The sequence below is a fragment of the Carettochelys insculpta genome, chromosome 22, assembly GCF_033958435.1.
Source record: "Carettochelys insculpta isolate YL-2023 chromosome 22, ASM3395843v1, whole genome shotgun sequence".
Taxonomy (NCBI): domain Eukaryota; kingdom Metazoa; phylum Chordata; order Testudines; family Carettochelyidae; genus Carettochelys; species Carettochelys insculpta.
In genome coordinates this window covers 8,823,732-8,839,364 of record NC_134158.1, presented here as the reverse complement: position 1 = coordinate 8,839,364, position 15,633 = coordinate 8,823,732, and the positions used below count along the sequence as shown (strand labels likewise).

Genomic DNA, 15,633 nt, shown 5'->3' with positions numbered 1-15,633 from the left:
TCGAGGGACATATTGACCATAGGCAAGCAGTTCATTCCACTGATTTCAGATCACAATTCCTCTGTTAAACAAATCTCTTTTAAATGCAACATTTATTGGATGAACTTACTTTTTTCTTCAGTATCCAGCATGCTTAAGGAACTTTTATTTTATGAATAAAAGAGCTTTAAATGTTGGTTGTTTGGATAGTTTGCTTTTGTTATGTTTGCGAGTTTACATTTTTACTTGCATTCCAGTGCAGCTTGACAAAGATCCCATTTAAAAAAAAACAATAAATGAGAAATGTCACTCACAATTTTTCTAATATTTAACATTTTAAAATTTGAGAATCTGAATACATGAATAAATCTGAATAAACGAAGCTCAGTTAATGTATTTAGATAGAGTGTATCCTACTGGTTAGCACAGAAGAGTACCAAATTTAGCATAAAGGCTATAATAGCAGAATTTCAGCATTATGACAACACGTGTTAAAACCACATACAAATTGATGATACAGATGAGATAGATTGTTAGTGTAATCATCTTCAGTTAGAAAAACTAAATGCCAAGTTTCCAGTGGCCGCATCTGTCATGACACTGGTGTCCATAAATCATGATTGCTTTACAGAGGCTAAACAATTAGTTAATCCCAAAGTTCTTATGTTTGAGGAAGTTGGTTGAGTTGCATGTTATTCTATTCTGATTTCAAGCTTATGCTGCACTCCTGCAGTATCTGAGCACTTGCCAGTAATGCATTAAGCACCATGACTCTGGGCTCATCTACACATGAAATCCCACGTCAACTTTACCTCTGTTATTGAATTTTTTCAGTGAATTATTATTTTTTTTTTTGGCTAAGATGACAGTCAATCAGTTGAGGACAACAGAAGGTTGACGTGGTGAGGTGGGTTAACGGAAAGGTGGAAGGTGTGAATGGCAGCCATCAGCTGGTTTTTTATGTATAGACAATTTCAGACTGGATCAAAACTAATGGCTCTGGTAACCAGATGCCAGGATCCCATGAGTGTCTCATTTCCACTGCCTATTTTTCTGATTTTTCCTAAAATTAAGAAGGTTCTGCCTCGTGGTGCTTAGAGTATTCCACGCAACGCTGGAATTGATCAAATGCTGATGAAGAAGTGGCTGTGTTACACAGAAGCAGAAATGCAATCAAGTTGCATTTAGGGCCTTCTTCTACTTTGTCACTGGTGTATTCTGTTCATAATTTCCCTCGTCTCTGTAGCCAAGTTGTCTTAAATCATTGCGTTGCAGTAACAAATTGTTTTTGTTGTTTTCTGTCTTGTCTGCCATCGTCTGGATCAACGTACAGTGAGATGAAAATTCTTGCAATCTACTACGGCTCCAGAACAAGATCCTTTCTACTTGATTCCATCATTTTCTTCTTTACGTTTTGTGTTCACAAGCTGGAATCAGGTAGGAATGTCTGTCGTTTCTTCTGCTCCTTACAGGAATGACTTATTTGCTTTGATTTATTAATACTCCCTGTTTCACTGTTTTAAACAAAAGTGAACAAAAAAAATACCAAATATTTCTAAGTGTATCAACACCAGTAGAATGAGCTAATTATTGTTATGAGCTGGGTAAAACTTTGTTATGGGTGGAGTTTCAAATCTCAGTCAAACTGATATGTGAATGTGTCCTTTCACGTAACGTAGTTGTCACTGTAAGCAGGTGGAGCTAGCAGCAGACAGGATCAGGATACACATTTCACGGAACTGGAGGGGATCTTGGGAGGTCATTGAGTTCAGTCCCCTGCCCTCAAGATGTCTTTAGTGGTTCCCTCTTCAACACACCCATTTCCCCTCAAAAACCTAGGCAGCTCAGACTGGAGGTCTAGATTCCATGGGAACCGGGGGGAGGAGTTGATGAATCTTCTCTGACAGTCTCTTGCCATCTATCTTCCTTTTAAAACTGAGGAGAGCCGGGGAAAGATTAGCTCAAACGCCCCAGCTGAGTTCACAGAGCTCAAGGGCAAAGTCCTCCCAAAAAGCAGCATGATAAGCAAGTGGTTGGCTCTAGGACGCCTTCCCCTTGGCCATTCTGCTGATGCCATTGACCAGGCTCTGAATGAAGCAGGGGTTCCGTGGGAAGACTCGTAATAAGGTCATGCCACTGAAGACTGTAACACCCACAAGTGGGCAGAAATACAGTAGAACAAGCAACCTTAAATCCTTCAGCTCCTAACATATGGAGTGCTTTATCTGGCAACCTAAGGCCCTAAGTCATTAAAGCATTAAGCAGCCCTTAAAGTTAAACGCACGTTTGAGCTCCTTCCCCAATGAGAGACTCTTTCCTGAACGGTAACTTCATAATGTTGTTTCACTTAGTTTTATGTATTTATAACACTCAAAAAACTTAAAAACTATCTCAAACAGAAAGCAATGATTTAAAATGTTTATAAATGCAAATTAATTCTGTCTGAAGCGGCTTATGGGTGACGTCAAAATACGTTTCAGCTTCCATTAAATTAATAGTAACAGAGGTCACTGTGTTAGTCTGTACTCCAACAAAAAAAAGGCAGCAGAAATGTAGCACTTTAAAGACTGACAAAGTGATTTATTCAGTGATGAACTTTCATGGGACAGACCCACTTCATCAGATCAGTTTCAATTCCAATACAAACTGATTGTACTTATATACGTCAGTCTGTATGGGAAATGAAATTGATCTGAAGAAGTGGGTCTGTCCCATGAAAGCTCATCACCAAATAAATCATTTTGTTGGTCTTCAAAGTGCTACATTTCTGCTGCTTTGTTTTATTAAAATTTATATAAGTTATATGTTTGCAAATTATGGCTATTCAAATGTATGGTTTGTGGAAAAATTCATATATAAATTCAGGACACATGCTAAGCAATGACAGATCACTATGATAGAGGCACAAGATATGAAATATTCAAATTAGAATCCTGTGTGAATGATGGATTAAGTTGATACTGAATTCCCTTCTATTTATCTGTTTCATCCTTTTCTGTGCTTCGGTGCATTTTACAGTCCAATTCACTGTGACTGGGCCTGGTCACCCTGTCATTGCCATGGTGGGGGAGGACACTATGTTGCCCTGTCGCCTGTCGCCCAGGATGAGTGCTGAGAACATGGAGGTGAGGTGGTTCCGGTCTGACCTCTCGTCGATTGTGCACCTGTATCAGCGTGGAAAGGATGAGTACGGGCAGCAGATGTCAGAATATCGTGGCAGGACAGAGCTATTGAAAGATGGCATCGTGTATGGTGCTGTTAACTTGGGAATTCTCAGGGTCAGACACTCTGATGAAGGACAGTACCACTGCTTTGTTCAGGATGGTGCCTTTCATGCAGAAGCTGTACTGGAACTGAAGGTAGCAGGTCAGTAACACATCTGTAATCTCTTCCTAACTGGCTCTTAGTCTAAGATGCACAAAATAGTTACCCATCTAACGCTCCACTGAGGTCCTCGAAATAATCATTAGAATGAAATAGTCCTTATGATAGAAAGGGAGGAGGCACCATGTAGTGCAGTGGTTACAGCAGCCATCACTGAGGTGGGATACACAAGGGCCAGTCTCCCTGCTCTAATTAACGTTTGATTATTTATGTGATCTGCCCAAGTAATTAAATAGCCATTGGGGAAGTGGGATTGGACCTTGATTTTCCCAACTCCCTTGGATGTACCCAAACCATTATGCTAGTTGCTCTCTCTCTCTCTCTCTCTCTTTCTCTCTCTCTCTCTCTCTCTTTCTCTCTGTGGACAGCAGTATAGTCATTGGGCCAGAGAGAAAAAGGGAGGCAAGATATCTTTAGGTCATAATCCTGAACTTTATTTGGTTACACTAAGGAAAATCTTAAAACCCTCTGATGACGGGGATTCCAGAACCACCCTGAGAAAGACTATTCCTAAGTTTAATTGTCCTTACGGTTAGAAAGATATTCCTAACGTCCAGCCGAAACCTCTCTTGCTCCAGTTTAAGGCCATTTCTTCATATCTGGCCTTCGGTGGACATGGGGACCAAAATGAGATTAGAACTGAGAAAGGGGATCTTCTATTCTGTTACACAGTCACATGCACAACTAAGCAGCCACCACAGTGAGGAACTTCTTTCCACACCCCACAGCTCCCTGAAGCATGCTCAGAACAGCCGTAAGACTACACAGTAAATAGCTAATTGCAGAAGAAAAATACCTACCACCTTATAAAATCAGAAATCAAGGGGAAAATATCTTCCCTTCCTTGCCCCCTTTATACCACTTACAATGCTGTTGATGGCACATTCCAACGTTCTGTAAGGCTTTCACTTCCTTCTCTAAGGCCCAGGACTGTAACACAGATAAGCAAACAATAAACAAGTGCTTAAGACCCCTTAAGTCATGTTTCCTCTTTCCATGAACATCAGCAAAAAAAGTCTATTCTATTCTTGTATGGAAAATGTGCATGCTAGGCTGTAAAGTTATTAATTTAACATGGATTCATCCTAGTTGTAGGCTCTGTACCTCGCATCTCTGTTGAGGGTCACCAGGATGGAGGGATCCGAGTGGTGTGTCTGTCATTTGGATGGTACCCGGCGCCCGACGTGCTATGGAAAGATTTTACAGGGCAGCCTTTGTCTTCATCAACTGAAATGAAATCTGAAGAAGAACGTGGTCTCTTGGAAATAAAATCTACCGTTATAACAAAAAATTCAAACAAGAATTTGTCGTGTACTGTTAGGAACGTTTTTCTGAGACAAGAAAAGGAATCAATAACATTTTATCTATCAGGTCAGTTACCACCAAAACCAAAAACTGTCATACTCAAGGGGAAAAAAAAAAACAGGTTGCTAAATAATACAAAAGTTAGACTGTTCCCCTGTGAAAAACTGTATTTCAGATTAAGTTGAGGTAAAGGGCACAATTTTGGATCCAGAAATATTGCAGTTGTTCCAGTAACAAGCATTTCACACTGAGAAAATACAGGATGAAAGTTAAATTTAAAAGAAACCCAAACATCTACATACATGGACGTGTGCTGTAGGGAGACTATATAACAGGGGTGGGCTGAGGGGGCCCTCAAAAATATTTCCAAACTGCCCAAATTGCAGATCCTTTTGTGAGCCCTGGGCTGCAGCCACTAAATGTTGCATCTGATGAAGCGGATCTTTGCCCATGAAAGCTGATGCTCCAAAATATCTGTTAGTATATAAGGTGCCACAGGATTTCTTGTTGTTTTTAAATCCCCCAGATTTCATCTGGCCATGCTTGGCAGGGAGGGAGGGGAAGGTTGCTCTGTGTGCTGCCATCCCCTCCCTTGGGCTGAAGCCATTTTGCCCTGTGTACTGAGGCAAGCTCCATCCCCTCACTGCCGTGGCCTTCGGGCTCCACCTCCACAGCTGCCATTGGCTAGGAATGCTGACCAATGGAAGCCACAGGGGGCGGTGCCAGCAAATCAGTGATGATCTACCTGCTTCCCACCCTCAGCCACCAAAGGGAAGCTCCCACTGATAAGTGCCTTCTACCTCACCCCCCTGCCCTAGCCATGAGGCCACCCCCAACACCACAACAATGTGTTATTCCATCTCTCCATTCTCAGAATGAGTTGACCCAATCAGGCAGAAGCCTTTCAAAAAAGTTCGGTCTAAGACAGACACCGCCCTGGAACTTTTGTGCCCAGCTCTTATAAATTTGGCAAAGTAAAAAGCAACTGAAAGGAAGGTCTTGTCATGGGACATGTCGAGCAACTGTTATAACAAGAGAAAGGAGGTGGGGGAGGGCTCGGACTGGTAGGACTTTGATAGTGTTTAATACACTGTTCAATACTGTCAAAAGTGGCTGAGCAGAAACTGGTTTTAAAATTGGTGTCTGCCAGTTTTCATACTCCATGGTACACTTTTTCAACATCTGCTTCATACAAATCCAGATGTGATGCAATTTCCTCCAACAAAAGTCTGCAGCTTGTTGCTGCTGTTCCCAGCCTGATGTGTCTTTTGTGTTTCAGATTCCTTTTTCCCAAGAGCATCTCCCTGGATGGTGGCTTGGAGCGTGACCGTGGTGATTTTGTCGGTGGTCATCTGCCTTACTTTTTTCCTATTCAAATTGAAAGGTAAAGCTGGACTGGGGAACATGCAGTGTAAACAGAGTGAGATCTTCTCCAGAAAAAGATAGAAACAGAGAGAAAGCTATGCTACTCAATATACTATCAAACCAAAAAGGCAGCTAAGTAGCACTTCGCAGACAAACAAAATAATTTATTCGGTGAACTTTTGTGGGACAGACCCACTTCTTCAGACCATAGCCATAGCAGAACAGACTCAATATTTCAGGCACAGAGAACCAAAAATAGTAATCAAGGTTGACAAATCAGAAAAAAAATTATGAAGGTGAGCAAATCAGAGAGTAGCAGGGGGGAGTCAAGAATTAGATTAAGCCAAGTATGCAAAAAGCCCCTACAATGACCCTTTTTTTTGTTTTAAAAAAGATTGTTAGGCTTTTACACATGGGAAAGTTACCCCAGTTTACAGTGTGAATTTAAATTGACTCTGTTAGACCAGTGCAAATAACTGTGGGGACACTCGCTTTAAGAGGAGTTTTTTCAAGTTGACTTAAACTTCTTCCTATTCACCTTACAATGAGCCAAAAACTAGGTTTGCACCAGTTAAATCAGTTTATTAACAGAGCCTGAGGGACTGAAGTTCCAACTCCCATTGAAATGGAGTGAGCTTGGGCTCTGAACTCCCTTAGGTTCCTATAAAAATCCCTGTCTTATCTTGTTTTCTTAAGTTTATTTCCACGGTATGAAAAAGATTCTTAGAGTATTAATGAACAGTGCATTACTATTGTTGTTGTCACAGCCTTTGTCCAGACGGTGCCAATATTGAGGTTTTCCCAGATTTTTCTGTTTTTAACATCCGTCTTGGAGAACAGGCGCTGTTGTTGTTAGTTTGGGGTTCTGCAAAATTTTAGGAAGAGGAAGCTGAAGAGGAAACAGAAGCGGTTGCTCATTTCTTTTGTCTCAGGTCAGAGTCAATCCTTGAGGCCTCTATTCTTGAGGTTCTCTAAGAACAAATTGTCCTGGACCCACAGGAGCTGTGCTATGTCCCCGCTTTTAAACACTTTCCTAAAGGAAGCACTGAAGCCTGCCAAACTCCAGAGGGCTCTGGCTCTTTTATCAGAGTAGGCCTCACCACCTCTTTAACCGAGCCTTGGCGCTCCAGCACTCCTGTTGCATACCCAGAGCTCTGCCCAGCATGCCCACGCTTAGGGCATGTCTCCACTGGCAGTTTTCGTCACCAAACCCCACTTTTGGGTGAGAAAACCCAGAGAAGTTTCACGTTGTGAGAAAGTCACAAACCCCCCCCAGTTTCAATGACAAAAAACTTTCGCCTCCATGGGGGACTTTTTGCCCCTCGTTTACTGTTGGTGATCATGCTGTGTGTCCTACTGGAGGCTTTACTGAACTCCAGGGTGTTTCCCACAATGCCTGAGCAGCCGCTCTGGCCAGTGGTTTGAGCTCCTCTGCTCTGTAGCCAAGTAAAGAGAAATGCACCAAGCTTCCCTGCAACTTCCCGCTGGCTGGCGCAGTGTGGGTGCTCCTCACAACATCTGCTCAGGAACTCAGGGCTGGCTGTCACTCAGGGCCTATTTTGAAATAGGTCAGCTAGGCACTAATTTGAAATAAGCTATAGTGGCGTCCTTTGGCACTATTTGGAGGTATCTGCATAGCATAGACGTAGCCACAAGGACAAGATTCCTTTCAGTGTAGAGTCCTGGGAAAAGTCTTTAAATAATATTCTGTGTGCTTTATTTTTAGGAAAGCATCTCGACACGATCAGTAAGTTCCTTTTTTCCCCTTGTCGAACCAGTGCTATGATGTGGAAGATTTTTGAATGGGAAAACATAAGCAATATTGCCCATACTAATTACACAACTTGTTACTTCAGTAATGGGTGGGAAGCTCGTACTGGACAGGCGTTTTCAGGAGGCAGTAGGGAGTGGGTGACCTGGGTGGTGGGGGAACTGTGCACTTGATATCCATGGCAGAAATGATTCCCTGCCAGCTCCATATAAAGAACTTCTGAGAGGAGCTGGTGACTGCTCAGGAGAGAAGTAAAGATGTGGCTGCTGGGGACAGGAGAATGTAAATTTGGTACCCACAACCTTAGTAAGTGAGCAAAGCAGAAGTCATAATTGTGACCTTTCATCAAACTCAAGGCTGGACTAATGTAATGGGAAACTTCTAGGCTGCCTTCTGCCTATTCTTGTAGAGCTGCAGAACGTCAGGGCCACCCCCCGCCCCGCCATTACAGCTGCAGTGACTTACAGTGTGATTTATCCTGTGTCCAATCCCCAGGGTCTTGCTGATGCAAATCAATGCACAGTAGACAGTCCAAAATTATGAAAACGTAAGTGGTGGAAGAGTCCCACTTATGATGAGAACTTTTCTGGCTTCTACATGACACTGAAATGGGCCATCAAAAGGATCTGAGTCCCGGCTTCCACTTCCTTTACCCAGAACCTCCCCGACCCTGAGGGCTCCCTTTTCGCTCTCCTGTGGAGCAGAGGCCTCATAACTCTACCAAAGCTGGGCCCAGCATTCCTCAGGACATGATCTCCAACCCAGTTATGGTCATCTGGGGCACGGGGTTGGGTGTGCCCAGTCCAGGGACCAGCTCCCAGCACGGATCTGCTCTCTGCAGTGTATCTCAGGAACTGTGGTGGCATGGATCTGATTCTGGGCTCTGTCTCTCACGCTGTCTATCTGGCCCAGTTCTGATGTCCAATTCAGCTCAGACCCTTCTGCTCTCCTTGGCGTAGCGCTGCACTGTCTCACCCAGGCAATCCACCTCAAAGGGAGGCTGACCCCCTCATTAGCCTGCTCACCCTCTCAGTCAGGCTGGCCTGGAGCTCTGGCCAATGCCATTGCCCCGGGGGACTGTTAGTCCCAGAGTCTTGCTTCTCATTGATTTTTTCCCCTTCCTTTTGATACTGGGGACTTTGCCAGCCAAACACTCCCACTGAATTTTAATAAGGGGCCAACAGTCTCCTTACATATAGTTAGGGGGACAGCAGCCATTAATTTCATCCACAATGAGATTTTACAGGATGTCTTTCTTTTTGTTCATGATTTAGGTAAACTTCGCAGAGAGCTAGGTAAGGACGTCTTTGTTCGGTCTGTTTCTCTCTCTGATACAGCCTTTTCTGTCACAATGAACGTTCCATCTGTCTGGCTTCATTCTGATCCCATCTTTGTGTTTGCTTTCAGAGTGGAGGAGATCCCTTGGTGATGCAGGTAAGTAAATATGATTTTAATCAATGAGAGATGCTGCTCTCTATCACTGTACATAAAAAGTGAAATACATAATAAAAATAATGTATTTCCTGTGGGAAGAGGAGGGTGCTGAGGTGCAAAGGAGGAAGAGGAGTGAATCATCCTGGCATGACCTCCTCACACATTACTCACCTAACTGGAGACAATCTCTGATCTGAGTGACTTGAATGGTTATTTTGTATTAGGATCCCTGTGTTTGTGTGAGGTAGAGGAACAACAGCGCTGACCGGATGTGAGTTCAGCTCAAGGAGTCCCTCTGACACTGTTCAACTTGTGCTTTTTTTCCCCCTCTCTCCATCCACAGAGAGCTCCACTTTCTCCTCTCTCCCTCAGAGCCCAACTTTCCGCTGTTTATAACCATCTCATCCAATTTCTCTCCGTCTATTCATTTACACAAAACCCTCTCTCCTTTCTCCACTGCCAGCTGCCTTCTCTTCCAGATACCGATGTCTTTGGCCCTGATCACTAGTTACAGCTCTTTACTAAGGGTTCTGTGTTGGGGAGGGGGCATGATGGGTCATGTGCCCCTAGACGCCATGGAAGGCAGGGGCAAGGGGCTGGCCAGCAGCCGATGGGGGCGCTGGTGGGTGGTATGGTGCCTGCAGCAGCCTCCCCACCACCACACACACCCCCTTCTCCCAGTGCTGTTCTGGGGGTGGGAGTGGGGAGTGGAGTGATGAGGCTGGGGGTGGGGGCTCTCCGGTCTGGGGCTGCCTCGCTCCACTTCTCCCCTTCATAGCTATTGAGTGCGGGCAGCTGGGGAGACCCAGGCTGCTGGTGCCAGACTCCCAGCCCTGCGGGACCGCTGGGCCGTGCTGGTCGGTGGAAGGGATGCGGTGGAGCAAGGGGAGGGTAGAGATGGGCCATGGGTGAGGGTGGGGGGGTTGTTCTGGACATTGTCTGGGCTGGGGGGGTCTGACATGGCTGGTGATCCCTCAGATCCTTCGTCACCAGTTGCCTCTCGTCCCAGGTCTCTAATTCCCCACTCTGGGCAGGGGTGGGGGAAATGATGAGCCAAAGGCCTGGGCTGGAAAACGTCTGTGCTCTCTCACTGACCTGCCTCCGCCTGGGGATCGGAGCGAATGCTGAGATCTCAGAGCCGACGGGCACAGCCTGGGGGACGGAGATTCCCTGAGTCCCTCTCCAGCTGGGCCCGATTCTGTCACTGACCCATCAAACCCTCCCCCAGGGCTGAGCTCGGCCCCTCACGCTCTGATTCTCTCTCCCCTACAGTGAATGTGACTCTGGATCCAGACACGGCTCATCCCCGACTCATCCTGTCGGAGGGTGGGAAAAGTGTGAGACGGGCAGACACACGGCAGCGACTGCCCGACAACCCGCAGAGATTCGACATGTGGCCCTGTGTGCTGGGCCGTGAGGGGTTCACCTCGGGGAGACATTACTGGGAGGTGGAGGTGAGGGGTGGGCGATGCTGGGCTGTGGGGGTGGCCAGAGAGGCTGTGAGCAGGAAGGGACTGATCAGCCTCAGCCCCGAGGGAGGGATCTGGGCTGTGCGGTGGTGGGGGGATCAGTTCCAGGCTCTCACCTCCCCTCGCACCCACCTGCCCCTGAGCCGGGCCCCCCGCAGGATCCGGGTGTGTCTGGACTGTGACCGGGGGCAGGTGACATTTATCGATGCTGGTGCCGAGGCCCTGATCTTCACTTTCCCGCCGGGCTCCATCCCTGGGGGGAGAATCCGGCCCTGGCTCTGGGTGCGGCCAGGATCCCAGCTCCGACTGTGTCCCTGAAATCAGCCTCTCTAGCCTCGCTCTCTATGACCTTGGAGGACTCCCATCTCCCCAGCCCCTGGCTGAGCTCTGTGGCCCCTGGCCGCTCCTTCCCCTCCGTCCCTGCAGCCCCAGGGACAGGAGGGGGAGGGGGAAGAACCCCTGGGGCTGCAGGAGGGGCCAGCGGAGCAGGTGTGGGGCTGGGCAGGGGCAGAGCTAAGAGCCGGGCTGGGAACAGACCGGGGGGAAAGGGCAGGACATAGAATTTATTAATGTGGGTCCAGGGTCAGGGCAGAAGCTGGAAGCTCTGCAGCAGCGGGAACATTTTCTACCAATCTGTGTCCTGAGATCTCACTGGGGTCTCCCAGCCAGAGCTCCTGCCACAGGGGCCAAAGTCCCCGTCCCCTGTAACTGCTGGGGAGCTGGTACCACTGTAATTGTCCCAGCCGTGGGGCTGGGCAAGGAGAATTCGAACATCACCAGACAAAGCCAGGCACCCAACTCATTGTTTGGAAACTCAATTTTTTTTGGGGGGAGGGGGGGTCAGTTTTGATTCTGGCTCATGATTTGTAACTTCTGGGGTTGGCGACACTGCAAGAGTCAGAGGGACTTGGGGGGAAATGCAGGAAAAAGATAAAGTAAAACCAACTCACCAGAGAGGGGGTGAAAATCCACAGAAAACACTGCCAGGAAAACCCCCTGCAGGAGAGAATCAGCCAAGGCAGGGAGAGGGGAAGGGATAAATCCAGGGGAAAGACTGGAGAACAGGGGCGGGGTTGTTCTGTGCCAGAGATCACAGGAGAGTGGAGGCAACAAGTATTTATGGTATGTAACGCGTGTATTCCTTTTTCATTTCCCGGCATCAGTTGTTGGGGGGGGCGCAGAGTGGAGAGTTTGGTTCCCTGCTCAGCTGGGTCTCACCAGCTCCAACAGGGAATAGACCAGCATGTCCCTGAGCTGGGGGATTGTGATGTGTTGATACCCAGCCTCTGCCCTGTCTCTTGTGCTCTCTGTGGGCATGGGAATCACCATTCCCTAGCCGGGCTCTGTGCAGAGATGGCTGCACACCTGGGGCTGACTCTCCCATTTTGTGAGGGGCTGAATTTATAAGAAAGAGGCTGAAGGTGTGCAATATGTTGCTCACACTCCTTTTGCACACCAGCAGTGATGGTGGTGTGCAAGGAGGTGTTTGCAGGATGGGACCTGCTCCAAGACACACTATCTGGGGGTGAGGGGCGTACACTAGGACGCAGGTTTCTCTCTCTTGTACAATCAGTGTGTAAGCACAGCCTGTTTTGCTGTCACTTCCGTGCGAGTGATCAGTGGGCATTGATGCAAACCACAGATGTGAACATATATGCAAACTGCCTGCATGTAAATAGAGCAACCTGATTTCTATGCAGATATTATTTCACGTTTACCTGTGTACTATCCTACGACTGCAATAAACTCACATTGCTGGAATACCATGTGTGTGATCACTGAAGTCCCAAGAACACCTCCTCTCAGAGCTCATCTAGCTCTTGGGAACTGGAGTGGACGTCAAACCTAAAGATTCTTAGACCAGATTGGTGAGCCATTGTCCACATTAATATCTCCATCTAAACGTCCCTGTTTGGTCTATGTCTGCAAAGCCTGGCAGGCATCTATGTTGCCTAAACCAGGGGTTGGGATCCTGTGGGCCAGATCCAGCCTGCAGCTTACGTGGATCCAACTCATGAAGCTTGGGGTCCAGCCCCCCACTCTCCTGGCAGGTGTGCAAGCCAGCGCTGGTGCTCCAAGAAAAAACATATTCATTGATGTACTCATGTGAACAACAAATTCTTTAAAACAAATATTCTCATTTATATGCAACTCTCCTGGCATAAAAATAGCTTGAGGGGAAATGAAGTTCATGCCCACTGTAAGGACTCACTTTAAATAGCCAAAGCCACATCAAAGGTTCCTACAGGCGACACCCAGTCCCAAAATGTTTTCATGTTGTTTGACCATCATGTGGATTGGCACATAGAAATAATTACTTTTTAAAGCTCTGTCTTAGGGCTTGTCTACACTTACCAAAGCACTGAGAGATCAATGCACCAGGTGTCAATTTCTCAGGTCTAGCAAAGGCCCGCTAAATCAACTACAGATCACACTCCCATCGACTTTTGATACTCCACTAGCAAGAGCAAGCGAGTGAATGGGAAAACATCTCCCATCAAAATACCAGAGCGTGAAACAGCACTCCCTCTCATTTTATCCAAGCATGTGCAGAATAAATTTTGTTACAGGCACAGAGACAAATACAGAAGTGTACCACCAGTAGAAGCACAGGCTGGCAGCCATGAGCGCTCTGTTAATTAGCTGGGCAGCACCTGAATCTCCTGGTGTGGACCCTGCAGTAAGTACACCTAACCTATGTTGCCCTGAGTTATGCTATGAATAGAACTCAAATTGCGTAGCTTAGATCAACTTTCCCTCTAGTGTAACAAGGCCTCTGTATCAATTTCTGCCCATAAATACTGATATGATCCTTCTTTTGAATTAAACAGCTGCAACAAGAAGGCACCTATGGTCAAACTTTGCCCGTTAATACTAGATCTATACAACCAATACTTATGGCTTGTCTACATGAAGATTTTGGCTTTTTTCCCCCTATTGATTCCCTGGGAATAACTGTTCCATCGGTGAGCTGCCGAAGATCAAGTTGAAAGCTAACCTGTCTGTACTTTTATTTTCCTGTTGAGGGTAAAAGAGGTAACACACAGGTTTAAGTGCAAAGTGTTAAAAACAGAAATAAACGCACCTACAAGATGCATAGTACTGCCTGGCCCACCGCACTTTTGTGTTGGACCCATGTCAGCCCCTACACTGCGAAAATGCTGGAGCCACCTGTTTGCAATAGGGGATGTGGAAATGCCAACTTGTTCTGGGCAATTTTTCCACCTATGGGTGGAATAAATTGTTACATGCTCCAGGGCATGTGTGGATGTGCACCACCCAGAGCAACACAGGCTGCCAGCTCTGGGTGCTCTGCTAATCAGCTGGGCAGCACCTAATCTCTCCTGGGTAGCTGCCAAAGCACCTGGGAGACCCATCCGCCCCCTCACTTCTATGGTACCGGACACCCTAGCAGCACCAAGAACTTCAATAGGCTCGGCTGGTGCAGAATGATTCTTGAATGTGTTTTCAGACATCTGGAGGGCCGCTGGTGCTGTTTCAGCAGGTTAGACCTCGGTGAGACCAACCTCCGCAGGGTCATATCCGCCTGCTGAGTGAAGCAAAGTGGGGAGAAGTTTCCACACGAGTGGAAGTGGTTCAACTGTCTGCTACTGTGGACCAGCCAACTACCAGGAACGTAAGAGGAGGTCAATGGGGAACTTTGGCTCAGGGAGGACTTGAAGGAGCATTTTAACCATGAACCACAACAGTCTGTGTCATTGGTCCCCTACCAAAGGCTCTTAAATTAAGCACGATGCCAGGGGCTAAGGAAGGTCTCATCGGTTAAAAGACAGGAAACAAAGGGTAGGCGTAAATGGTCAGTTTTCAGACTGGAGAGAGGTAACTAGTGGTGACCCACAGGGGTCTGTACTGGGACCCAGCCTAGTCAATATATTCATAACAACCTGGAGAAAGGAGCGAGCAAAAGTGGCAAAAATCTGCAGCTGATACGAAAGTGCTCGAGATCGTGAAGTCCAAGGCAGATTGTGAAGAGCTTCAAAAGGATCACACAAAACTAGTTCCCTGGGCAGCAAGGGGCAGAGGAATTTTTATGCTGGCAAATGAAACGTAATGCACGTTGAAAAACACGATCCCAACATCGCGTACGACAGGGTGGGGCGTAAATCAGCTGTTACCACTCCAGAGAGAGATCACGGAGTCATTGTGGATAGCTCTTTGGAATCATCCACTCAACGTGCAGCGGCAGTCAAAACCCCCGAAACATGAGGAATCATTTAAAAAGGAAGAGTAAGACACAGACTTTCTCATTGCCTCTATGTAAATCCATGGTACACCCCTCCTTCCTGCACACACATCTTGAATACTGTGTACAGAGGTGGTCACCTCATCTCAAAAAAGGTATATTAGCCCTGGAAAAAGCTCAGACAAGGGCAAGAAAAAAGATGAGAAGCTTGGAATGGCTGTTCATGTGAGGAGAAATTGAAAAGACGGGAACGTTTCATCTGAGAAAAGAGGAGACTAAGGGGAGATATGACAGAGGTCTATAAAATCAGGATTGGTGGGGAGAAAGTGAATAAGAAAAACTTATTTATTTGTTCTGGTAACACAAGAACTGGGGGTTACCAAATAAAATTAATAGGCAGCAGGTTTAAAAACAAGCAAACAGGCAGTATGTCTACTCACAAGAGTCGGCCTGTGGAACTCCTGGCCACAGGCAGCTGAAGGCCAGGACTCTAACAGGGTTCAAAAAAGAACTGGATAAAATCATGAACAACAAGAAGTCCTGTGGCACCTTACAGACTAACAGATATTTTGGAGCATCAGCTTTCGTGGGCAAAGACCCGCTGCGTCAGATGCATAAAGTCATGGCAGTTAGGTCCATCAGTGCTTATTAAGCAGGCTGGGCAGGGATGTGTCCCTCACCTCTGTTGGCCAGCAACTGGGAATGGGTGACGGGATGGATCG

General features: G+C 46.6%; 1 protein-coding gene across 1 annotated transcript in view; it reads left to right on the top strand.

The window, feature by feature from the left end:
- Positions 1-12,468, top strand: part of LOC142024676 (uncharacterized) — a 31,246-nt gene extending 18,778 nt beyond the window's left edge. Inside the window, exons 12-19 of the mRNA XM_075016829.1 lie at positions 1,313-1,416; positions 2,998-3,345; positions 4,453-4,734; positions 5,948-6,052; positions 7,760-7,780; positions 9,079-9,099; positions 9,212-9,238; positions 10,511-12,468. Coding sequence (XP_074872930.1) covers positions 1,313-1,416; positions 2,998-3,345; positions 4,453-4,734; positions 5,948-6,052; positions 7,760-7,780; positions 9,079-9,099; positions 9,212-9,238; positions 10,511-11,025 — 1,423 coding nt within the window. The 3' untranslated portion in view covers positions 11,026-12,468. The remainder of the gene's footprint in view (positions 1-1,312; positions 1,417-2,997; positions 3,346-4,452; positions 4,735-5,947; positions 6,053-7,759; positions 7,781-9,078; positions 9,100-9,211; positions 9,239-10,510) is intronic.
- Positions 12,469-15,633: the final 3,165 nt, after the last annotated feature.